This window comes from Xyrauchen texanus, chromosome 33 (genome assembly GCF_025860055.1).
Source record: "Xyrauchen texanus isolate HMW12.3.18 chromosome 33, RBS_HiC_50CHRs, whole genome shotgun sequence".
Classification (NCBI taxonomy): Eukaryota; Metazoa; Chordata; class Actinopteri; order Cypriniformes; family Catostomidae; genus Xyrauchen; species Xyrauchen texanus.
This window is the reverse complement of record NC_068308.1, coordinates 36,149,217-36,176,755: the sequence shown is the minus strand read 5'-3', so window position 1 is coordinate 36,176,755 and position 27,539 is coordinate 36,149,217. Positions and strand designations below refer to the sequence as shown.

The window sequence follows — 27,539 nt, the reverse complement described above, 5'->3', positions numbered from 1 at the left end:
GAGTTATGTAGATGCCTCAAAACATTGACTTAGACAAGTATGAATTTTCATGCTGGTCCAAGCTGGTTTCAAAACAAAATGCTGGTCTTTTAGAAAGAGTTCTGAGATACAGAAGCTAAAGGAAGAGATATGGAGCGAGGCTAAATCGCCGTCCAACCCTATGACACTTGACAGACGTGCTTCAAATAGGACGGTGCAGACAGGAGGCAGTAAAGTAAAAAAGACAGAAAGAAAGAAAAGACTCCAGCACTCCAACTCTTCACCTTCTTAATAGACAGCTGTGAAGAAAGAAGGAAAAAAATAAAAGGTGCTCATTTTCTCTTCCGGAGGAGAACATAGGAGCGCTCAGCGGGAAAGTGCAGGAGAGAAAACTGCAGCCGGCCGAACACTCTGCGGCGAGATGATGAAAGTTGTCAGGGTTCAAATTTACTCATACGCTCACTTACGACATGATTGATTTTCCTTCAGAGTTCTCAAACACACGATTGTCTCGCCTTCTGCAGGCTAACCTAATGTGTTAGCCCAACTCTTTCTTTTGCTCTCTATCTTCACCGTCTTTGGCCAATGGGGCTTTGACACGGAGAAGAACAGAGCCGAATGACAGGGGATGAATTTGAAAGCGTAATTTTCCATCTGTCAGTCACTGAACTAAAAGGAACAACTTAAGCAGCTGTCAGAAAGGGGTCTTGCGGTGGGTCATTCTAGAAATGAGAGACGCCTCTGTCCTTTTTCTGATTGGACATGATATGATGGACGAAAATCAGATTCAGGACGGTGACAGAAACAACCAGTCCGTTTGATTTCCAAATCTATCATTTTTTAGCCATTTTCTAATGCATCTTAAAAACACAACTTATATTAAAGAATTAATTTACTGATTTTCTATATTTCACTGAACACCGAAAAGGGATCGAACAAATCTCTCAGCTACTCTTTGACATACATTGAAAGTGGATGGTGACTTTTACTATCAAGCCTCAAAAAGGACAAAAAAAGCATTTAAAAATTCATGGTGGAGGGGAAGTTTGGTGGCGAATGGTCTGTTATAGCTATTCAATTGCTTATGAAGACATGAAATGAAGCAGACAAGCATAAACTGCTTTTTAGTCCTTTTTGGAGCTTGGCAGTAAAACTCACTGTCCACTTTGATGGTTTTGAAAACATGGTTTCGAAATTCTGCAAAATTACTCCATTAGACAGCCGCCACACATGATAACATTTATGATTCCTTAAATAGATAAGATTCCATATCACAATCTGAAGTCTTCTGTTCTTGGTTGGGGCTTCAAGAATTGAACCAGCTATTGTTCATTGAATTATTAAGGGAAAATAAATAAAAAAAGAAAGTTAAAATTCTTTTGGTTCCAGTCAATCACTCTGAAACATTAATGAGGCAGGCTAGAGTGCCATTAAACCAGATATAGGCAACAATGGTGAATTATAAATTGCTATTGATTTTTCTCTTCCTTCGCAATAAGACGCCCAGGTAATCGTGTGTTACCACATGTAAAGTGCACTTTCCTGGCAGAAGCAAATACTAGCGTTCAAATATATATGAGATGGCCCGGATTTATGACCAATCTCATTTCGCAAACAAAAAGGACAGAGGAAGGGGAGTGTGGAGTCTACGAGACTTTATTGAGGCATAGAGGGGGACCCCGCCGAGCACCGGCTTGATATGTTACCTTGTTAGCATCGCTAAGAGGAGCATAAATATTTATTTATTATTTGCCAGGGCACTGCTGTCACCCCTAATAGACAGGCCACATGGAGTCAACACCGCATTAGCTGCAGCTAGCCCCAACAATCATTCAAACAACACAAGCAGATAGCTACATATAGATTTACCTCTCCATATTAATAAGAAAAACTTGACAGATAATGTCAAACGCTAAATAAATGCCTTGCCACACAGCTGTGCTCTTATTGAAGGTGTTTGAGTACAAATGGCCTTTCTTTGGTCCCAAGACAACTTGCAATTACTTTTGGCATTTTACATGTAAATATTTAACACTTCACTGCTACTTCGGCCCTAAATGGCCATTAGGTACGGCTTCGTGCCCCGCGAACGGACTCTCGCAGGGATGCTACTCCGCAGAGCTCCCCAGCTTTATTGGATTACAGTTAACACAAATCTCTACGTCGGAGTGTGCGAGACGGAGGACCCAATTTGAGGCAAGAGAGAGTGTGTGTTCTCGTGTGAGTGACAAGGTAATGGCGGCTACAGCAGAGAGGTTGTCGTTAAGTGGTCTGTCGCTGTCGGTGAGGGCCCTTTTGTCAGGTTAATTGATAGTTTTGGCCTGCAGTTCATTAGGCGGACATGTCAGCTTCAGTCACACAGACAATAGTGCGGCCCTCACACTGATATGTTAATCTGAGGGGCCCAGTACAGAGTCTAATTAATGTGTACAACCGGTCATGTACTCTCTAGTTGTTCTAGAAACACACATTCTTGACATTGAACAAGTCAAAAAGACAATACTATGGTGCAGTGATGGAATGAGATGGTAAAACCATACTAAACTTGACATATTGGTAGTGAATGATTAACATATGAATGTTCCATGGTACTTGGAAAAATACTATGGTAAAAATTGCTTTACCGCTGAAATATTATAGGACTTTTTTGGGGGTAAATTTGCATTGCATTGCACAATACACTTCAGTTTATAGTTTGTCATTGAAAAGTGTATTTTCTGATGGGGTATGTATGGTACTTTGAAGAATACCATGGTACTAACATGGTTTTACCATGTCTAAAAAAAATACAAATAAAAATGTTGGTACTTTTGGGTACTTTTATGTAAGAGTTTTGTCAAGGTAAGCAAGAAAATAGAGGTAAAATCCTGATATAATTCGATTATAAGGTATTTGTATACCTAATAATGTCAAGCAGTTAGTAAGACCAGTGTCTCTGCTACGTATTCTAAAATGAAGCTTTGAACATTGCTGCATCTTTTTGTCCCCTTAGCATACTGCTAACTCACACTATGAGACGTGTCTGTGCTCATTTTGTATCCTACTGATGTAGGTAAGGTAAAAAGAGGGGGGAAATGAAAGGGAAGGAGGGAAAAGATGAGAGAGAAAGAGAAAATCCCTCTCAGTGGTGTGTGGGGTCTTGCTGAGCTTCAAACGCGGTTGTGTTCGAAGACAAGGGGCAGTTCATTTCACAGGCACAATTAGCCGCCTGAAACACTATTGACCGACGAACACCTGTTTGTTCAACAACTCTGTGTGTGAGCAAGATGGGCGAGCACATGACAAATCACTAACAATGGGGAACTGAGGCTTTCTCTGGAGGGAGACGGCACTGCCAGACACCTCTAGGGGCTTCGGTTGAGCCCCTGTTTGCTTTACAACACCTGAGAGAGAAAAAACAGGTAGAAAAAAAGCCCAAAAGTGGTTCTTCTCCACTGATACATGCTTCAAGACCTCTCCGGGAATGTAGACGTATCTTTTTAACCTCGCAAATGATTACAGGTGTTCTCTGCCTGGCTGTAAACACAGCGCATTTTCCTTTGTAGCGTTGTGGTTTTTTTTTTTTTGCTTCTTTTTTTTCCTTTCTCAGCCATGCAGTGAATGAATAAAGACAGTGTGAAAATCTGTTTGGAAACTGCCGTGTCAAAGCCTGAATTGCAGAATAAAAGGTCTCTTTCTCTCTCACTTGAACGACTGTCAAGGTACACAGCGGAGGAGAAAAAGGTGCGAGGAAAGGGTGGCGGTACAGCTCGGCACTCTGTGTCAGGTAGATTAGGTAATATTATGGTGTTTACAGACAGTTCTGGATGAGGTGGATGTATTTTTTTTAAGCGGTGTTTGCTGCTTCTCGTTATTATGAGATACAAACTCAGTTGTGAGTTCATATTTCGCAATTGCGACATTATTTCTCAGAATAGCCAATTTGTATCTCGCGTTTGCAACTTTATATTTCTCGCGACTCCGACTAAACTGTTTATATCTTACAACTCAAATGTCTCGCAATTGTGACTTTATTTCTCGTAATTCCAAATTTTGCTCTTTTTATTTTGTTGTAGGATCTGTCTTCCATGGAACAATAGTCGCAATAGTACGAGATACAAACTCGCAATTGTGATTTAATATTTTACAATTGTGACTATATTTCTCGGAATTGCAGATTTATTTCTTTCATTTTAACTTTATATTTCTCGCAATTGCGAATTTTTTTCTCACAATTGCAACTTTATTTATTGCATTTGCAACTACATATCTCGCAATTGCAAGAAATATAGTCACAATTGTGAGATATCTAAAGTCAGAATTAGCTCCTTTTTATTTCATTGCAGGATCCGGATTCCATGAAACAATATAAATATATAAAGTCACAATTGTATGAGATAAAAATTTGCAATTGTGAGTTAATATTTTACAATTGTAACTATATTTCTCGGAATTGCAGCTTTATTTCTCACATTTTTACATTAATATTTCTCACAATTGTGTCTTGCTGCGAATTGCAATGTTATATTTCGCAAAAGCAAATAATAAAGTCATAATTGTGAGGTATAAAGTCAGAATTACCTCTTTTTACAAACTTACATAGAACAAGCCTCTAACCTAAGTATTACATTTATACATGCCTTGTACTGTTAATACTACAGACATAAATGATACCTCAAATCATGTGGCTTGATTTTAAGAGGTCAGCAATCACATTTATGATTTTTGCTTGGCGGATGATTAAAAACAAAAACAAAAACCCCAGAGTTGCATTTAGAATTATGTAGCGTGTTGAGGAGAGGTGTACTTTTACTTTTCAAAGCATCTAATGATCTTAATGTTTTTTTGCATGGTTGATGATAAAATGGACGAGAAAAAAAAAGAATCCTGTAGACATACAACGACAGAGGGAACCAACAATGCCCTAGCAACCACCCAGATTACCCTCTTGTTGTGGCGGCGAGTCATTGCATGAGCAAAAACCACTAGTATTTTCACAAGACGTAAACAATATGTGTGTTGACATGATTTTAATGTGATAAAATCACTTACCTTTTTTGTGTAAATTTATAGCCAATTTTACAACTTCGTTGCCATGGCGATGTCATTTGTGTGTGTGTTTTGTAAGTCATTCGCATCAGCCAATGAAATCAACAACCAACTGGATACAAACACTCTACTACACTCCGCAATGACCTCTGTGTTCTGGAAACAATTATTTCAGGAGTGCCTGTCAATATAATTATTTTTACAAGAAATCAATACACTTCACAAAAGTAATGGGCGATTCAGTGGCAAGACAATCACCTCTCTCTCTCTCTTTCTCTCTGTCAGGGTGTGAGTGGCCAGGCTGGATGGCCGAGCAGATGACAGATTCTACTGGACGTGTAGCAGACAGTGCCGAGTGGAGGAGAGGATAGCAAGGCGGCTGAAGGCAGGCGTGGAAAACGTCAGCTTCTGCAGCCTCTAACGAGCCAAAGATGTCAGCCGCTACGAGTGTCCACTCGCCAACGAACAACTCGCGGAGAGGGAGAGAGAGAAAACATGTTGGGTAGCACATGCTGGCAGACACTCTAATCGGGTTTCCAAGGCATTCTCTCTCTCTCCCTCTCTCTCTCTATTAGTCCTGATATGGCCACAACCAAAAAATGGACACTACTACATTGGCGCATTATTGTTGCTCGGCCAAAAGCAACAACATTAAGAAGCAGGAATGCACATGCACAACGCAATCTCACACACACACGCATGCTTTGTCAAAACCCTGGCGAATTTCTCCTACCCCGCTTGATGAATTAGCCGATCACTCATTGTTAATTTATTTTAAATATATTAATCATATTTCTCATAGGAGAATCTCATATTGCTCTCTTCGCATCAATCTTTGGTCTCTCGTGATTTTTCGGAAAAAGAGCGAGAACGAAAGAGTGCAATCTACAGTACTGTCCTACTTCTCCTCACAGCGGTGCCATACGCTCCTGCGTTATTTAACTACGGCATCTGAACGCTTTCTACCGCAGCTCTTCCCAGATGGCTCTGGCAAGATGTGCCAAAAAGTGTCTTGTCAACAGCCTTGAACTATGAGATCATATGGTGACAAGAGATAGGTCTTTATATCTCTCCTGTTTTGGAGTTCCAAAGTCATCTGACTGTCCAATTCATCATGGGTGAATATTGCTGTCAGAGCGATAGCGCGAGGAAGTGCTTCGTACTGCTCTGATAAAGGGACTTGTTTGACATGCCATGGCTCTCAACAGCTCCATTGTGCAACCGGCACCAATCTCGAATGCAGAATTGTTTATCGTAAAGTCATTGAGCAAAAGGTCCAAGGCGAAACATTCGCAAAGCTCACCCACACACAAAGAGGCATTTAAAGACAGCATAAAATTACAGGAAAAGCTGCATTTCTTCATGTTATTGCTCACATTTCGCCCTTTCAAAGCTCAGGAGACCTTACAGGGTTCTGTAACAGTATAAGGATGGGCAAGGAGGAGGCAAGAACCGACTGAACAGTCAACGTATAATGTAATGATATAAATGAACTTAAAACAACATAAAACATAAACGGACTGACACACATGCAACGCGGCCAAGTGCATCTCTCTCTCTCTAGAACTGGCACCTTCGGCTCGTCTTTATCCCATTCCCGGCTGATTAGCCTGATTCAGGTCCAGCCATGGACCTGACCTCAGGGCCTGGCCCCATCCTCCTCCTCGTCACAGGTTCTTACTAATGATTCATTTAAGTTTAGATATATATTCCGGCATTTAGTAGAAATAAAAACAGATGCGAATGAGACAATTGTTGACATACAATTGGATAGCATAGCTTGGATAATTCGGTTTTGAAAGAATGTGGTGAGAAATATTGAGTTCATATGAGTTCGTAATAAAATATATGACTTTTGACTGTAGAATTTGGTTTGAGGCACTGCTGGGATCTCTTCTGAAACTCATGCATTTGTATTTTTAAAGGAGAAAATCTGAAATTTAAGCCAAAGCCTCTTTGTTTACTCTTTACTCTTGTTAATTATATTGCTGTCAAGGAGAAATATCTGAGACATTAACTTAATATCCAACAAGTTAAGCTCAATCAACAACATTAATGGCATAATATTGATTACCGCAAAAAAAAAAATTTGACTTACCCCTCTTTTCCTTTAATAAAAGCACAAGCTGGATTCACGTTAGGCACATACAATGGAAGTGAATGGAACATTCAAATACTCAGTTTCAAAAGTATAGCCACAAGACATAGACTATATGCTTGTTAACATGATTTTAGTGTGATAAAACCACTTTGTAAAGTTATAGACAATTTTACAACTCTGTTGCCATGACGATGTACTGTCAGCCAACCCTTAAACCCTACAATGACTGTAAAAGTGACAATTTAAGCAACTTTACAGCTAAAATAATACACAAGTTTTAACAAAATAATTAATGTAAGTTCTTTTATAAAATTATAAGCTTCACATATCTGCCTTTAAACACTTAAACACAAAATGATTTGCCACATTTGTTTCTGTTGTAAATGACTCACTGTAACCTTTATTATTGCTTTTTTTACTAGAAAAAGAGGGATGAGTTGAAGTAATTTTTTTGTGGTAATTAACATTATACCACACATGCTGTCAATTGAGCATAAATTGCATTGAACCCGGAATATTCCTTTAAGGAGATCTTATTTGCGATTGTTCTTTTTTATGGGTTGAAATTGACACTTTTGTGGTGAAAAACAGCAACGTTTTGGATTCTGATTGCAGGGGAAGAAATGAAAGCAACGAAAAAGTGATAAATCAAGTTTTCTCATTATAAACAAACATTTACTCACATAAAAATATGTGTGATGGTGCCAAGTGTGAGGTGGGATTCAGTGGAAATGTGTTGATTTATTTTGATGGCATTTCCTCTGGCTGGCATACAGAACTAAAGTCAAGTTTGATGAGGCACTAAGCATATTTAAATGCCTCTTATGAGTGCCACTACAAGATAGACAGTCCATCATTAGAACAGTAACTCTGTGTGTGTGTGTGTGTGTGTGCGTGTGTGTGTGTGTGTGTGTGTGTGTGTGCGTGTGCGTGTGCGTGTGCGTGTGCGTGTGCGTGTGCGTGTGTGTGTGTGTGTGTGTGTGTGTGAGCGTGTATTTATCACTTTGTGGGGACCAAATGTCCCCATAAGGATAGTAAAACCCGAAATTTTTGACCTTGTGGGGACATTTTGTCGGTCCCCATGAGGAAAACAGCTTATAAATCATACTAAATTATGTTTTTTGAAAATGTAAAAATGCAGAAAGTTTTCTGTGAGGGTTAGGTTTAGGGGTTGGGTTAGGTTTAGGGGATAGAATATAAAGTTTGTACAGTATAAAAACCATTATGTCTATGGAAAGTCCCCATAAAACATGGAAACACAACGTGTGTGTGTGTGTGTGTGTATATGTGAGCGTGTATTTATCACTTTGTGGGGACCAAATGTCCCCATAAGGATAGTAAAACCCGAAATTTTTGACCTTGTGTGTGTGTGTGTGTGTGTGTGATTGGGGGGTTATTAATGCAGGCAACATGTATAAGTGCAGCTGAAGTCTCTCAAAAATCAAACAGCTGCACTCTCATTGGCCTCTGAAATGAAAGTCTATTCAAGAACAACAAACACTGCAAAAATCATATTATTATAATTCAGTATTTTGTACTTTGTTTTTTGGTAAAAGTATCTTAAAACGAGATGAATGACTGTACTTGAGACTTGTACAGAGCTCTGTGAAAATTTCAAGGCCCCTTTTCCGACAAGCAAATATATCAATTTTTGAATAAATTGACTTTTCTCTTTCTCTTCCTCGTTCGCTTGCGGATGCACTGTAGCAGGGTTGAGCTGTTCTGCTTTCTTTTCAAATTCCCCGGAGCCCAAAAGGAAAGAATTCAATGTGTTGCATTTTATTCTGCGAGAGCTGCTCGGTGTTACATCTCAACATACTTTTGATGAAGTTTACTTCTTCTGACTACAAATACAGACTTACCCCCTTCTTCACTGGTAAATTATGATAAAGTACAAGCACTGATTCATAAATTGATACAGGGAAATAATATCTTGTGACTGTTGAACGTGTGTGTGTGTGTGTGTGTGTGTGTGTGTGTTTAGAGGCAGAACATTTGACTTAAGGTTTATTTCTGTGTACAGTCTTTCATATCTCTGATGGCATGAGATTCTTGGCCTAATTAGTAAGAACCTGTTAGGATTGGATCTAAAAAGCGTTGACTACTGCTAACAAGCAGGTGAAAAAAGCAATATAAAGACAACAAAACACAGTCATTAACATTTATGAGTGTTGCAGGTGTCAGTCAAGATGTGATATTAGAATAAAGTAATTTAATTTGAATGCAGAAGGTGCACGTGTGTGTGTGTGCGCGAGTACTGAAAGACGGGAGAGTGTTGCGTGTAAGCCGTTGGTTTTTAATTTGCATGCCGGAGATTGTTTATACGGCTCTTTAATGGGGATGTCAGCTCGCTGGCAAACGTTCTTGAGCGCAACAAAGACAAATGTCACCGTATTTTCTATGAGCGATCATGTTTAATAACATGCATCATTAGCGATGGGATCAATACGGATGTAGTGGGACTGTTGAAGCAAAACAAATATGACGAGCTGTAACTCCACCTTCCTGTCTCAATTTATATGATGAGTAATATGGGATACATGCAGCCTGTGATTTATGTCTAAATGAATGTTTGTTATAAGGAATGAAACCTTGATTATAGAGAGGTCATGGAATCCTCTTACCTAATTTATTTGAGAGTCTGTAGAAGGTTTGAATAAACAGATTAATTCTCTCTTACACTTTTGTGGTTTAATCAGCAACAAAATATGTGTGGACAGCAAGTAGTGTAAGTCCATTTGTTTGCTTTGTGAGGTCTGGGTTCCTCAAACTGTTTCCCTCTCGCCCCCAACGAGTATCTGTGTGTGTGTGTGTGTGTGTGTGTGTGTGTGTGTGTGTGTGTGTGTGTGTGTGTGTGTGTGTGTGTGTGTGTGTGTGTGTGTGTGTGTGTGTGTGCGTGTCAGGGAAGGAGAATCTCCTAAGCTTCTCACAGGCTGCTACCCTGTCTGATTCGGTCACTAATGATAGATTGCCCTGCCCTCCCCCTCCCTTCCTCTTTCACTTTCTTTCAGCACTCGTGGAAGACTAAACCACGACCCCTCTCTCCCGCCCCGTCACCCCCGCGAGCTGCCTGTCTGGTCTCTGCTTAGACATCAGCCCTCCGTCAGCCTGTGGCCATCTCGTCAAACACTGGGTCTTCAACATCAGCACCCACATATCCAGAGATAACACAATTTATTTTTCTGCTTTCCTATCATTTTATATGTTTCCAAACTTGTAGTTGACAAATATAGTTTATCAGCCAATGCTAATATCAAGAGAGCAGGGTAGCTGATATAATGCTAATAGTTATACAATATATGTTATTGTACGTAAGTACAACTCTTTACTCTTTCTCAGAATTAATACAATAAAAATGAAAAGGATTAGTTCGGACTGTTATTTATGAAAACACCAGTGCATTAAGAATATTTGCTAATTTAAATTAATCCTTGATATATACCAGTTTATTTAAAAACTAAAAATGTTTGTTGTCAATAGTTGAAATGACTGAAAATTCATCATACATTTTGGAACTATCACAAACAGGAACTACCACTTCAGTTAATTACCCAAGCGAGCGTGGTTATCTGATATTATTCGTGAAAAATCCCAAAATGGCCAAATGCCGTCCAATTCTCATTATTTTCCCATTGCCTACATGCTAAAACTGTTTTTTTAATACATTTTTTGAATTTTCGAAAACAGACAATGTTCCTTACGCATTGCAATAATTGGAAATTCAATGTTGATTTTAGTACTGACTCAAGCAGGAACTAGCGTTTCAGTTAATCAGTCAAGCGAGGATGAACCAATATCAGCTGATGAATCGGCCTGGACAATATATTGCTATATTCCTAGTCCAAACGAACAATACGTCTGATTAATTCCATATGGTGTCTTCAAATCTACGTATATTATTGTGTTTGCTACATAGGCACACACACACTAGCACTCTGCTTGTGTAAACTGCTTAATTCGAGGTAGTTCATGTGTCCTCTAATAGCGGTGCTAGAAATTGGTTCGGCGGGGTTGATATCCGGGTGTCTATCTGTAGTGGCGAATCCATGAAGCATTTCAGACCATCTCCTCTTTCAATTTCACTCTGTGCCTGTGAACCAACATGGTTCTGATGCCTTTCACCCTCCAGTGGACACAGAGCCACCGCTAATCAGGATTACATCCTTCAGTCAACAATGATTTCAATAAAATAAAAAAGAGAGAGTGAGTAGGAGAGCAACAGAAGGCAAGAAAAAACAACACATATTATCATAAATATAGGAAGGTTGAGCTGGACTGGCGGCTGGTTGTTGTCGAGATAGCAGAAGGTGATTAAAATCTCATTCGACGGGAATCCGACTGAGGCACGGTGGTCAAATTGTGGTAAACACACACACACGTGCGCGCAAACAAATACAGGCGAGCAAAGCGATGATGATGGAACTCACCCCTGAGTCGAATCTGATTGCACATGCACACACAAATTGGCACAAAGTAGATTCATGAACAACAAATCATTGCACATGGAGCCTGACCTCTTCAAAATGAGCCTTTGTTGCAATCATTTCAGTTCAGCGAGGCCACCATGAGGTGCCTCATACTAATTTGCTGTCTAGGTGAGGGAAGATGTGGAAAAACAAACGGCTGTGGGTCTCAGGTAGTTGGGTTTGCCCCCAACATGCTAACATGTTTACCTTTAAAGTCAACATGAAATGTAGTTTGTTACCCATTTTGCTTTCATGTATTTCAAATTGAGGCAATTTGATCTTTTAGAAATAGATTGGATTGTGAAAAGTGGGAGTTACTGTTTAGTGGATACAAAGTAAGATTTGTTTTGGGGGCAGAGCAGATTACAAAGACATTTTTATTTTATTTTTAGATTGCCATGCAGAGTTGAATCATGCAGAGGAATGTATATATTAAGAAAGTAAATAGGGTCAATTTAGATTTCACGTTGACTTTAAATGGAAGTGACGTGTGACCTTATTCAGAGTTTGGATGAGGTAATAACTTCCTCGGTGAAACAAATTACCCAGCTTTGGCCAAACATTATTATTTTCTGTATGTTTAAAGATATTTAACAACAGTGCTAGCTGTGAGTGAGAAAGTGTGTGTGCGCGCCTGGTGTTGAGTGTGTATGCTTTAATTACCCCTTCGACACATGTGTAACTGATGCAATACTGCTGCTTGCCGGTGAAACCCCTGTACAAACACGCGTCACTTGGAAAACTCTTCCAAGATGTGGGCTCGAAAATCTGAGAATTGCTAACATGCAGAAAAATGAATATTTACTTGTACAAGCTGTTTTTTCTCTGTGTCGCTACACCAAGTAGCTTATAAACCGTTATTTGCTCAGGTTAATGGCGAGACCACAAAATTTGTGGTGTGGGGTGCGTTGGGGCCACGATTGTTTTAGCCCAGTGTCATTATCAATCCCAGGAGAGATCCTAAGGTGTAAAAGTGCAAGTCAATGTGTTCATTGTCCTTCCCTCAAATGAAGGAGGCCCAACCCGGTGATGGCAGATCGGAAAACCGTGAGAGGCAGACTTGTTTTATGAGCAATTAAAGAGTGCGGCTCAACAGGAGAGAGGGTGAAGTGCTCTGCCATTAAGCCTAGTTAGAAGGGTTGTAAAGCTAACCTGTTGAGGGATGTGGAGATGTGTGTGTGTGTGTTGGACCGCTGTCTGGATTGTGTCAGGTTGTCTTGGTTGGCCACTTGGAAGAAAGATGGAAGTTTAGGCGATGACCCACGAGTCCAGACACTTTGAGGAGATAATGTCCAACTCATTCTTACTCTCGCTGCCTTTCCCTCTCTCTCTCTCTCTCTCTTTCTTCCTCCAACAGGCCAATTAAAGCTTCTACTCAAGGGGAAAGTTATCCGGGGCATCCTCTCCCTCCTGTCCCCCCTGTTTCTGCTTAGCAACGTCTTGTCAACACAAAAATCCACTGCATTCTCCTCCAGAACACTAGCATACCCATTTTTATCACCTTGATTGTCATATTCTGAGCATTGGACATTGGAACAACTTTATGGTTGTAGGTGAGAGATATTAAGTAGGAATATCCTACATCCAACCTTAAATGGAATACCTAAATTACATTGAAGTGGCAACACATTGGTATACCTGGCAGACTCTGTTTACATTGTTGTTTTTGTTGGCAAAAAATCGAAAGAGAGACATCCGACACAACCAGGGTCTGATTTCCTAGTGTCTTTCAGCATCTTAAGTCACAGTCCAACCTAGATCCGATGGAGCCCAAACAGATATACAATTCCAGGCTTACACAATCAATAGTTGTGATTTTGGCAGCCAAAACTTTTAACGCAACTCTGATTCTTTTCGGTCACGTAAATGATATACAAGGTAACAGATTAACCAGACATGAATGGGCTAATTCTTGCGTCTCAGCGCAAGCATCCAGGCCAGTTATGCCTTGTCTTTACTCAATGATCTCGTTCTAAACCTCTCACAAAAGAGCTAAAGGCTCAGTGACACTCTCAAATTACACACATGCAAATATCTGAAGTGCATTTACCACCCACCCTCCCTGAGAACGATTTTCTTTCTCTTTTCCCCCACAGTCTCACTCTTTAGACAAGGAAGTTTATACCTGGAGGACTCTAACGCAAACCAACTGTCATTTGTCCTTCACTTCTACCCACCCAAGTGGTGATTAGTTTGGTTTAGCTTCTGGCTAAGAAAGCAAACCAATACAGTAGACCAAACAAGAGACTCAACGCTGGAGGCCAGAGAGACGCTCTGATTGGCTGCTCTTCATTATGTCCAGCTGGAAGGTAAATAATCAACAAACACTCAATGAGGGACAGCCTGTTTCAGCCCACCACCTTAATCAACACTTAAGGAATCAAATTGGATATGCCCTATCAGAGACAAATGGACTCCAGGTTGTTTGTTCATGTGTGTGTGCGGTTAAAGTTATTTATCATCACTATCCCTAAACCTAACCCTACATTATTTCAACCCTTTCACTGTAGTTTTTGGAATGTATTAATGTATTACACTTTTCACATTCAAAATGCTTCAGAGTTGAATGTCACAGGGTTGAATCAGTTGAAAAAAAGTCTAGAAACGGCTTTAGCTAGCAAATAATTTGACCACACTACATCATTTATGCCAGTATTCTTGTGTGTTGTGTCAAGAACAAAAATTTCCATCCCTGTTATATTCTAAATGCTTTGGCTTGAATGTTACAGGGTTGATAATGAGTTGAAAACTGTCTAATAATGGCTTTGGCTAGAAAATATCATTGGACCACACCACATAATTTATGTCAGTATTCTTGTGTGTTGTGCCAAGAACAATATTTTTCAACCCTGCTACTCAAAAATAAAATATCTAAATAAAACATGTTACATTCTAAATGTTTCAGGCTTGAATGTTACAGGGCTTAATATCAGTTGACAAAAATTATAATAACGACTTAAGCTAGCAATTATAATTGGGGCAATTTTGTTTCTGTAAAAACATTTTATCACTATAATTTATTCCCATAACATATTTATTCACATTACTATTGAGGCAAATATAATGTAAGTGTAAACAAAAATTAATGCATTTAATACATTATGCATGTGCGTGTGTGTCAGCAGTATTTGACCGCATTCACATGCATGTACTGTATCAATTTGCAGAGCTGGACGCTGCGTGTGTGTGTGTGTGTGTGTGTGTGTGTGTGTGTGTGTGTGTGTGTGTGTGTGTGTGTGTGTGTGTATGTGTGTGTGTTGGGGCTGTTCCACTGAGTAATCGTGTAGGTCTGGCAGAAGAATGCCATTATTAAAGGTATCCCTTAAAATCTGCACCCTACTGAGAGCAGTGGTTTCCACTGTCATTACAGAAGTGTAAACTCCTGGATGTGGGAGATTGAGGGTAATTTCTTACAGATGCACAGCCTCCTTTGGCTCTCTACATGGAGATTTAGGGGAAGTGGAGATCCAGCCAGGACTTGGATGAGCTAGAAGAGTTGTTCGCCACGCAGGGTGGATGAGCTCTCACGATTGAGTCACTTCATACATGTTTGTGCATATGTGACTGAATGCAGGTGTATATTACTCATCACCGGCTTATCTGGAAATGTTGTTATTATGCACAAATATCCAAAACATACTGTACCTATGTGGTCATTGGGTTTGGTGCTGAGCTTTGCACACACCCACAAAAGGGGCCCAAATGTGACACCTTTTCTGACATCTTTTATTTTGGCTTGCTTTTGGTAGAAACAGTAGAGTGGGGATGTAATTCAGGAAAAAAAAATCTATAACCTATAATGATAACATTACTCTTTCAAAAAGAGAAACGTTTTGTGAAAACCTTACTTTCATAATGTTTTGGGGTTGAGCGTTACAGGGTTGAAGATCCGTTTAAAAATGTCTAATAATGGCTTTTGCAAGCAAATGCACAACATTATTAACAATCAATAGTCGTGTGCTTAGTGCCAAGAACAATATTTTTTCAGCAAAACAATTAATCACTATGATTTCTACCATAACAGAGTTGAACTGTTGTTTTACTTGTGCAACTGTTCAATTTCTTGTCCGGTGAAGGGCAGAGGCACAATACTTTTTCATTCAGCATATTGAGCAGGTCTCTGGACAAGCCAGCCAGTGGTTTTATAGTTAATCAATACCAATCCATTCCCAGCCTTGATGTTAAATAGGGATCAATACAGGCAAGCTGTGACTGGATCTGATTTCAATTGCTTGGCCAAGCAGTGGGTTTTAATCTCAAGTTAAATCAGACAGGAGAACATAAGTCAGGTGAATTACAATTCTCTTATCCCAGCACCGGGAAACGGCTGTCATATTTTATTATCGCAGTCCGGCAGGTTTATTCACCACGTTTATTTATTTATTTAAACTTCTTTTCATTTGAATGAGAGAAAGAGATACAAACTGTCACCAAAGACTAGGATACAAACAAATACTCCATTAATGCAGCAGGAACATGTCTTGTGCAAAGACAGTTCAGCCCTGTTACATTCAAAATGTTTCTCAGCTGAATGTTACGGGGTTGAAGATCTGTGTAAAAATGTCTAATAAGGGCTTTGGTCAACCCAGTAGAAAGCCTTCTTTTTTGGCTCTTCTTAAATTATTGATTCAGTGAGAACGGATGGATCGATGACGTTCTTAAGTTCAGTGCACTATTTCTTTGCCCAACCAAAAGATCATAAGGATCATATGATTTCTGAATTAGCCCTCCTGATTCTTACAGATCAGACATCTTGTGCTACAGAAAGGGTAGCAGTTATTATACAGGGAACAAAAAGCTATACCAGCACTTCAGCTTTCCTTTTCTTCCCCTTTGAAGTGTATAACGATATCCATAAAACACGTTTCTTGTCTTAAATGTTCAGTTCAAAAAGCTGCTTTATCTCTCTACGTCTCTCTCTTTTCTTGAGGACCAATGAAATCGAGGTGTCTGATAGAAGGGCTGCCAACTCACTCTGTTTTCTTGTAGATAAGTATTGTCAGCGACCACACTTTTGCTAAGCCACTGAAATCCCAATTTCAGGAGGGAAATCCATAAAACTCATCCGAGTCTAGCGGATCTAATGAAACATGCTAGCCCCTATAGCACTGATTGATCAGCTAGCGGTCAGAGCCCTGGGCCAGCCACCCGATGTCCCACTCCTCTTGTGGTCCATCTATGATGATAAATTAGCATTAGATGGAGCCTAATGAGTTTACTAAACATTTGGGATTTGCACTAATAAACTGGCAAGCTAGCAGGCTAGCAGCACGAATGAGCAATCCCTATGCAGCCCCTTATCTGAGGGACATGACAGTTAAACCATGCTTCCAATCTGCCATCGATTCATCATCCTGGCGCCATTGTGCATTCTTCACAAGAGGATAATTATGCAGCAATGTTCTCTGTGGAAAATACTAGCGTAGCCTGATGTTAGCCTCGCCTAGTATTTCAGCATAGCTTCGTTGATAAGTTTCTTAATAAACGCTATTTACTCACCCTGTTTCAAACGTGTATGACATTCTTACGTACGTGGAACACAAAAGGAAAATGTTATTGACAGAATGCTAGCCTGTTAATACTTTGTTGTTAGGGACGTAAAATTTGCACCATAAACTTAATATACATAAATAGTTTGTTATTGGAAAGATTTTGTTTTGAGTCTTTATAACAATATTCCAGCATGCATACAAATGAAAACTGCTTCTGGCATCTGTCAGCAATAAGACGAGAGCTAGGATTTATCTCACAGTTTGATTTATCTAGCAGTAAAATGAAGGATTGCGCAGTTAACTGGTCTTGTTTTGTGCGTGTAAACATAATTAAAGAGTTTAACAAATATTTAGTATGTCTGATAATATTCTATCAACTCTACATGACCCACAGCAACAACAATCAATCAGTATCACACCCCATATTTAAAACAATGTAAATTAGCTGCAGCTTTGAGCCGAATAAATGCCTGATGATGTGTGCTGGATGGCAGGCAGGGTTCTGGACACTTTAATTGCTGGGAATGATTATAATGAGGGTTTGGGTAACTTAAGCAGAGACTCACTTATAATGATAAATAGCCTTGAGCCAGTGCGTGAAACATGCAGTCTAACCTCTAAACTACAACTCCCGCTGTTGGTGGGTGAATGTTTCTTGTTGTCTTTTCTTGCAGTGCGATTAAGCATAATCTAAACTCAAATGTTCCTTTCATGTGCGAGATTTGAAAAACACACTTGCGCTATCGGTAGAATTGGCCTGTGGCCGATAATCTTTTGACAGAGGGACCTATATTTAGAGATATAACGTGTCAGCTTTAATAAATTATAGTTATTTGCTGACTTTCTTTTCTTTTTTGATGGTTTCAGAGCCAGTGGCCCCTACCGAGGGCCCTTGGGACAGGGAACGGCCAAGGCCCAGTGCCTCTCGCTGAGAGATGCTGATGGCGTGTGCCCAATGTCCAGATCGCTGTCCTGCGACCTCAAATTGCCGCGACCAGAACCATGTCCAATACAATCCGCACACAGTTTCCTAACCTAATCTTAGCAGTGTCACACGACAGATTGCCACATTCAGAAAAATGGGAATGGAGGCTGTGAAGGGGTGGTTTTTTAAAGAAAGAAAATACATGGGAGCTCAAGTTTGAGAATAGAAAGATGGGAGGGACAAGAAATGAATAGTTTTCCAGTAAGACAGCACACACTCAACACACTGGTATGATTTACAAACTGCTCCTAATGGCAAACAAATGCTGTGGGTGTGTAATCGTGAATAAAAAGAAAACAAATCGAGCCAACATCGCAATACCACAATCCAAAAGCAAGTTATTATGCTTTTACAGCCTGAAACGTACACACGCATGCTTTTCTAAACACACTGACATGGTGTTGACAGAATCGAACAGGACACTCTATAAACGCACGCATGTAAAATAGACAATGCGGGCAAAAGAAACCCAAACACGTCAATTTAATTTAGCATGAAAACATTGTGCTTTACCGTAGCTGTAAGAGAAGTCAAAATAAAAACAAACTTTTGCTATTGTTTCTTTTACCATTAGATTGTTCTTGATCTGTTGTGAACCATTTCATAGTGAAAAGTTACATCAAAACAGGTTTTGCTGTGAAAATGGGACACGATGTCCACATTCACAGAGGGAAGCATCATGAAATTCGGACATGCATTCCAGTCGGTCCTTCCTAAACCACAACTGATTCAATTTTCCCGGTTGTTATTCAAAAGGAACGTGCATGGGCTATTGTATGACAGCGCACCCTGCACACTGCCTGGGGTGTTTTTTTTTTCATGTGTGTGAATCACATTTTTACATGTCTGAAGGTAATTGTGTTTTATACATGTGAATATTTGTTGCATGTGAATTCATGCGTGCATATGCATGTGTGTCTGTGTGTGCATGCTGACAAGCTCAGCAGGGTTTTTCATATAGCCCAACAAAAGGGGAGTGTCATTGCTTTGTGTGCTCAATCAAATAAAAGGGGCTTTTTAGAGCACATATGTCCCCTCCATAGAGCTCTGATTAAACTCTCAATATCTCCACCAGACACACACACTCACACACATACACAATGACACTGGTTGTTTTAGTAAAACTATCATCTTCCATTTCTCTTTCCATTTTCATTTTAGGGTGAAATTTCACTTTAATGCAACATCCAACTCTCTCACCTCTAAGAGTATGTGTGTGTGGATTTCATCTGTCAGAATAGACTCTTTGGAGCCGACCTCTTCCAGTTGCAGGGCCCATGCAACATGTCTTACAACAACACAGCGCAGGGTTCCCTCTTGTCAACACATGCAACAGACACCCCCCTCCCCTCTTTAGTCCTTACACACAGGCCCATACGGCACAACAGAGGAAAAACAAGCCACGTAGATTACCATTGCCAAGTACAACTAGCAAGTAGCCATTAAATCTGCTGATGTCCCTACACTAGTCTACTCCAGCTTGGGGTAGAGGACGAAATTTGCTCTAAAGGGCAGTCCAACCACACACAACTCAGATATCTCCTTTTGGAGACCAGTGTTGGGTTTTGAAATCACAAAGAGGTGTGATTTACAATCTTAAAGAAGCTGCAAGTGAATTTATCTGTTTGCTAACTTAGCAGATTTAGCAGCTCTTAAGTAGACTAAATTACACATGTCAGCAAACAACTCAGATACTGACAAAAAAAAATGGTTTTGGATTATTTCGGAGACCAGAGCTGGGTGTTAAATCTACAAAACTGTACAGGATATAATCATAAAGCTTCTGTTTATCAGTTATAACTGTTTGCTAAGCTCGGTACTGAATTAGACTGCCACCTCTATTCAAAAACCTGCCCTCCAAAGTTTAGGGCTGTCCCTGGGGCAGGTTTGAGGAGTCTTCTGTCTCTGCAGAACAAAAATGAGTGTTTCCCAATCAGTGGGCGTTTTCATACTGGGATGGGCTTTACACGATTTGCCTACTACATTGAAATTGCTTACTTTCAGCTGGTAAATGGTAAATGGTAGTTGAGAAACACCCATCCTGGTTTGGAAACGTCCACTGATTACTGCACTGAGATACCCTACTTTCATTGGATAGTTGAAAAACACCCATCCCGGTTTGAAAAGGGCCACAGATTGGAAAATGCCCAGTACTGTTCTGCGGAGACCTATACTTTGGTGTGAGATACAGGACAGGTAATAGGGACATTGTATGCATCATATTCCAAATATTCAGAAATAACTTACAGCAGTTTTAAAAATCAAGGTTCTTCAATTTTGTTTTTACAGCACAATTTTTCTTGAATTGGCTGTCTGGTTTTATGGAGATTTAAAAAAGTCAGAGATGTTTTATTGTGGGTTATTTAAAGCATGAGCGCATAGATGGTTTTCTAAATAACCAAATATTGGTTATTATAAGAGTTAATAAGGAGCTATGCCACCATAACATCAGTTCTGTCCTCAAAGGTGCTTATTTTGGCAGTTAATTAGAACTTTGTGTTTACCAGTGTCGGAAAAGGATATTGTTGAGAGAACTCTACTTTCTGAGTTGTATGGTGTTGGACATCTGCTAGGCCTTGACCCAATTCTAGATGTGAGCAATGTGTGGCAGCGGTAAGGTTTGGCTTTTTGACCGCAGAGGCTGTTACTCATTTTCTGTGTGAGTTGCGAGTTGAGCACTAGCTGCCAAGGGCAGGTTAAGCTCTCTGCCTCTCCCCTCCTGTAGATCTGGCATCCCTTCAGTTCCCCGCATAAAAGGTGGCAATCTTCATTAAAACCTCTTACAGACAAATGTCAGTTATTCACAGATAGAAAGAGCCAGCTGTTCTCGCTCTCTCAGTCTCTCTCTTGATCCCTCTAGTGAGACGAAAGCCACCAGTTCATAACGGTGGAGTTTAGAAGCGTTGTCTGTTCTGAGGAGTTTCAAGGTGACGGTGTCATCTAAGCTGCACGCAAAGTCATTTTTGTATATCATTATGTCGAGGACACAAAAGAGCAATTAACAAATAATAACAAAAGATTTTTGGTCTTGATTTCAAACAAGCCGGAGTGCCTTAAGTATGCTAATGATAAATCATTTGCATATAACAAAACACTCTCATTTTTCTACTTTTTTTTTTTTTTTACAAAACCATCCGCTTCTTTATTCATGAATGTATTAATGCATTCTGGATAAAGCATGGAATACTCAAATTGTCCATCTATTAAAAAAAAGTACACATTATGAATAAAAGCATAATTATGTAATCTATGTGCCACTAGAATTGCGAAACAATACTGACTCAACCAATACCATGAGTTTGAGGGGGCTAACTGTTTGCAACAAACCAATAGAAAACCAGCAAAAACACAATTCACACACACCTACACAATTACCACAATCACTACACCAAATTAGTACACTTGCGAACATTCCCAACCTCTCAGTATAACAGAATAGTTCTGAGTGGCTTCATGAACACTATTTTAGTCAATTTTACTCTAGTAGTCGAGTTTTACTCTGTGTTTTCATCATGGTCACTACTGAACGAATTGGACTTGCTCGATGAATGGAAAATAACTGTTCCTTTCTTTATCTTCTGTGTCTTTCTCTCTCACATACTAACAGAGGGTTTGCTGACTGTCTCATAAATAAAAAGTATTGCTGCACACCTGTGTACCTGCAGCGGCATGGCTGTTACCTGCCCAGAGATATATCTGTTGTCTGCAACCTCATTAATCAGGTCTAATGGAGCTCTGCTCTCTCTCGTGTGTGTGTGTGTGTGTACAAAGATATACGTACAGTACATACACATCTTCAATTGCACCTCCAAGTGCTTCTACTGTAGATACAAGGACATTTCCAATAAAACTTTCATGCACACAGTCCACTGAATGTCACCTGGACAAGGTAAGATATAAATAAATAAATATATTACTCTGGTGGCTGGAGGCAAAAGCAGCAGTTCAACCGTCCTCTTTTATATCGCTGTCTTAGGGCTGTTTCACACATCCAGCATCTGCAGCGCACAAGCATAACAGCAACATAGCTGAAACTAACGTAGCTATGGCTGTATACAGAAAGTAAAATTGATTTCTGGGTTAACACATTTAGTATTTCCTTAATGACCATAAATTATAAAATGGTAATTGTAATCCGCTGTTGAGAACTATTGCAAAACTTGAAAGCATAAGCTATGCTACAATGTGAACACTGTAATTGCTTAATATGGCCGCCAAATATCATGCCAAAGATGCAATATGTATGAAGCAGGCCTTACTTTGGAGGAAAAAGACAGGCTGAGAAATTAACACTGAACTCGGGCTTAATTGCACCGTGCACGAGGCTGTGAAAACCTGCCATTCAACTGCATTGGTAACTAAACCTCTCTTTACAGGTGATCCAAATGTGACTCGCTCCAGACAGCCCTCTCTGTTCCAGTGCTGATATGTAATTAAAATCATCTCCAAAATTCTCCTCGACAGGACGGTACAGCGCCAAATATGTAAATGGCATTAAGGGAGACAATGAATTGAATTTTGTTTAATGTCCCTTTTGCTGCTGCTAATTTACATAGCGCTTTTCCAACAAAAGCTCTGACCTTCTAAATGCTGGCATTTGCTCAGCTCAGAAAGAGAGGGCCTGTGTGTGGACGAGAGGGAGGAGGTCTTTTTAAGTAGCCTGGTCGGAGAAGATACAAACAAAAAGCCAAAAGAAACGGCAAACCGATCAGTGTTTGTTTTGAGAGATTTAAAACGTGCAACAGGCGGTGTCCAGATACGAATTTTAACCAGCATATTGCTCCAGGAAGGCCGAGCTAATAATCAAGTGTAATCCCTTTTGGAAAGGTCCTTTCGTACGCAAAAATGTATGAATGTTAGGCTAAATCAGCACACGAGAACAGGTGCAGAAGCCTCGCTGAAATGAGCTACATAAACCCCAATGCCTCACAACTGAGTATAGTGACAAAAAAGTCAATCTCATTAATTATTCAGTGTGGGGGGGTTGTCTGTCAGAGGTCAGCCTGCATTGACCTTTGTGACAGGAAGTGAAAAGGAGATCGGTTGCAAAATAAAACCCTCAGTCGGAGAGGTATTATTAGTTCCCTGCCTGAACTGGGGTGCAGTAAATGATCCAACAGCCCACTCTTGGCATTCAAGACATCATCTATGAGGGTTTGGGATATACATGCAGAAATCCTCAGGTCTAAAACTCTGTCTATCTTTCAAAATACCAATTAATAATCTATGGCGAAGCGGGGGTTTGGGTTGTGAAATATTTAAAGATCCACTGAGGTTGAAATTTTGTAACAGCTGTGAAATACAACCAACTTTTTCTAATTTTCTTGTCTCACTTGCAAAGAACCTAAAGCTGCACCAAAGTCCAAGAGAAATAGTATAAGCAGATGTCTGGCTTGACTACAGGAAAATAGGACACATTTGGAATGATAAGTCTCCTAAACTCCATTGAAAATGCCAAAAGCGAGCGGGTGCCAGTTATTGTCCAAGTTCGTGCCAATGAGCAGTATGCCTGCCCCATGTGCCATCTGGGAAAATGTGGCTGAAAACGTTATTGATAATGGATCAGCAGATCTTCTGGTCACCATAGTCCCCTCTAGCAGTCTCTCTCTCTCTCTCTCTCTCTCTCTCTCTCTCTCTCTCTGCATCCCCCTCCCCCCACATACCCCCACTCCAACCCAGTTAAATGTTGGATTGCAATCCCATTAATTTGTATCTTCTTCCTGTGCAAACAAATCCATGTTTTCAGATGGTAACTTAAAGGGTTCACCCCAAAATAAGAATTATGTCATCATTCAAACACCCTCATGTTCTCTTTTTTCTTGTGTCACAAGATGCTGCTCTTTTTATACATTATACAACGTGAATGGGGATTTAGTTCCTTACTTTCTGCCTGCATCTCCAGAAAGTTTTTAACAACATTATAAATGAGTAAATAATGATAGAATTTTCACTTTTTTGGACGGACTGTCCCATTAAAATGGATACCAGTTTCTAACGTCATCTTTGCAGTCCATTAAACTCCCCTGTGTACTGTAATGTTCTGCTTTTTTCCTCAGAGAATGGGGGAAAAAATGATGTCTTGTGGACCTAACAAGATATTACCCCACAGGATTGGATTTTTGATTACAAATTAGCTTTATGTCATACGCCCCACCTGCACGAACACTCCAGTCATTTGAGGTTCATGTTTCAGTGCGTTCCGAGCTCTCTCGACCGCCTTGTTCTCAGAGCGGCAGATAAAATCATCTGTTCACAGTTGTGATATGCAAACAATGCAGTCGGCTAATGAAGCACATCTGCTTTTGTGATCCGACAGAATGGATCGCCCCTCTATGAAAACGATCCTCTCAAGTCTTTGAGATGCCTCACAATCAAAATGTGAGCTTTTCTATTTGCTGTTTCAACCCACCTTTTTGCAGCAATCTTTTTTCCCTGAGTATCAGACCCTTCTTTGAACTGTTCTCCTTTTCCTCTTTTACTAGTGTTACACATATTGTTCACCAGATTGAAGCACAAAGTGCCAAGACACCCGATCCATCCACCTCAATTTAGCCACGATACAAAGCGGAGCAATTTATGGGAAGAGTCAGTGTGGTAAATATCAGCGAAACCCTGTTGTAAAGTGTATGTGTGTGTTTTTTTTTTAAGGTAAATACATTCTAGAAGCCACGGCAGGGGGAGAGAATTGACTTTGATGGCCTGATACCCTTTTCAGGATCTGCTAAGAGAAAGTGATGTATGTTTTATCTTCTGTTCAGAAAACCAAAACAAATCCTCCTGCTCCACGCCGGGAATTTTTTTTCTCCCAACTCGATTTTCTTTCTAGCGGTTGAGTTACAGTGAGTGCGTGAATGTCGGTTCTGTAACTAATTACTGTTCACACTGTGTCAGAGCTCTTTAGCATATCTGTTTAAACAAGCTAATCATTTAATGCAAAGATAGCCAAGGTTACCGAGATTGATTCACATTTTCAGAGAGTGTGTTTACAAAAAAAAGATGTAAGGAATTCATTCATATGCCCCCCAAAAAAGGTTCAACACTGGCTTCCAAAACCAAATGTAGGCAGCAATTAAAGGCATCGTAAGTGTGCTCCCAATGCTAAGATACCTTGTTTTGACCAAATTCAAAGGAAGTATCGCATGTACAAATGCAAACCAAAATGGACCAAGCAAGAAAACTGCTGATTGTGAGACTTATAATTAATTCAATTAAATATATGAATTAAAAATGTAGAAAAAATTATAAAATTGTCTGTTTTACCCATTATTTTATTATCGCGTCATTAGCTTAGCAACATGCTAACTCCAACTTCTACTGCAGTTGTTTTGGAGAAGAGACTCCTGTGTCAGACAGTTTACTAGGTTCTGGAACAGAGCCATAGATTATGAAATGAGTTATTAATTATGAATAAGCCACCTGAAAAATAAATAAATAAACAAACAAATGTTTTCTCTGATACAGAATCAAAATCAAAATGAATCAAAAGTGCTTCTCTCACATAAACTGATTCGCTCACATTAGCGTATAATATGACAGGGTTTCCACATTACAACCACATGATGTGACCATTGCAAACGCACAGATCTCAAAAAACTCAAGCACGGCCATCCTTTTAACACTGAGGTTATGAGTCCTTTTTTCCAGACATGCACTGTGAGTGACAGCAGCAACTGGTCACTGCTATTTGATTACTAATAAGAGAGATGTTCCCACTGTCAGATACCAAACATACACCACTAAGCAAACAGCTATTTCAGCAAGTCAAACATTAGCATTGCTATCCATCGGTGGCACATATTTCGTTCCCGGCTTTACCCATCATCTCACCCTGCAATCTAATTTCCCACTCAGTGGACACGCAAGTTCACGATCGCAAGATAACTTTGCAACAGCTATAGCGAGAAAACAAGGGGGGTAGAGCGATAGAGTGAGCGTGATAGACTCAACTCGCTCTTGGCACTGCTTGCTGGTTACTCGCTGTTCTTTATAGCAGATGGAAACAAGGAGACTCCTGGCTTTATGAAGCAGAGAAGGCTTGTTCTAGCTCACTAATCTCAAAGAGGCCCAGACTCAAGCAGCTAGCATTCCCTGCCGCATTAACCGTTTCAGCCGCGAGCCTGAGACCTGCCCTTGCATAATCCACATACGTGCTGCCACCACAGGGATAATTGGACATAAAGGAAAAAGTGTAAGTCTTGCGAAGTAAGTCTAACCTTGAGCCAGATTCACAAAGAGAAACATAAGCAGAAGAGAAGAGAAGAAAAAAAAGAACGTCAATTACCCACTCCACGGGAGCCGGTGTGTTTGAACATGCTTTCCCTAATGTGATCAACATGGAACCGCCAACAGCCAGCCCAGAAACATTACTCATTTCCCACCAGCAGCACTGTAGAACAGAATGTGAAGATGTCTTTTTGCCTCAAAAATACACGCTTGCAAAGAGAACATTGCAACACGCAACCATGCCACAAAGCCAATGAGAGGCAATGCAATGTTTACCAAGAAGATAACAGGGAGACGGCAGTGAGCAGAGCTCTTGCTAACAAATTAGGATGAAAGAGTTGTGTATTTAAAGCCAAATGCTCTCTAGATGTGGCGAAATCATTGCTAAGAGGGGAAGTCTCGAGGAAAGCGCTTCCCTGACAACTCACCGGCAATTACAATGTCCCTAAAGACACCCCCGGGTTTCCATGTCAACCCACCTGTGCGGCACAACAACACAGCAAATGGGGTAAACGCTGGGCCGTTGCGCCCTACACATACACACACCAGAGGCAGGAAGTAAATAGATCCTTACCTGTCAATGATCACGGGGTCTGAGGGCGTTTCGTTTCTGTTGCCACAGCTTTTTTTGTCACAACACCGACTGTGAAGTTTGGGAGAGGAAAACAGAAGGGAAGAGAAAGATATGAGAGAATCAGCAAGCAGCTTGCAAGTGTCTTTCGTCTTACTAGCACCGTGTGTTCAGATTTATTCATCTGAAACGCTCTCGTCCTCTTTTTTTAGTTAAACGTTGAGGTGTTTGGTGCAGATTCTGGCTAAGCCTGACGGTGTTGGTGGCTGCGGTTCTAGCAGATGTGGGTGGCGGGTAAACCCAGAGTCCGGCGCAATGGCTAAAGGAGGGAAAACAGCATGTTTTTGGTGTTTGTCTTAGTGCTGAGAGGAGAAGAGGGGGTGCCATGAGGCTGAGAGGGGGGAAGCTCTCTCTCAGCCACAGCTTTTGTTTACCTCTAATTGTCAAGCTGTTGTGTCTGGAGAGGATGCATGATGCCACCTTCAACCAGGATTTCTGTGGGGCACTTATTAATTACCCCTCAAAAAGCCTCCATCAGTCTCCTGCAATGTGCCAATTCCTCCATTTTGGGGCCTTGAAGATGCTTTTTTAAGGCTTTTTTTAATTAGAGTTGAAATTATAGAGCTACAAATATGTAATGCCTTTTGAATGTAAAGAAGCCCACTTGTATAATGGTTACATGTGAGCTAAATCA

The 27,539-nt window shown here is 40.2% G+C and overlaps 1 protein-coding gene across 15 annotated transcripts in view; it reads right to left on the bottom strand.

The window, feature by feature from the left end:
* Positions 1-27,539, bottom strand: part of LOC127626790 (transcription factor COE3) — a 110,269-nt gene that overhangs the window by 77,143 nt on the left and 5,587 nt on the right. For all 15 annotated transcript variants that reach the window (XM_052102825.1, XM_052102832.1, XM_052102836.1 and 12 more), the window contains exon 6: positions 26,849-26,917. In XM_052102825.1, coding sequence (XP_051958785.1) covers positions 26,849-26,917 — 69 coding nt within the window. The remainder of the gene's footprint in view (positions 1-26,848; positions 26,918-27,539) is intronic.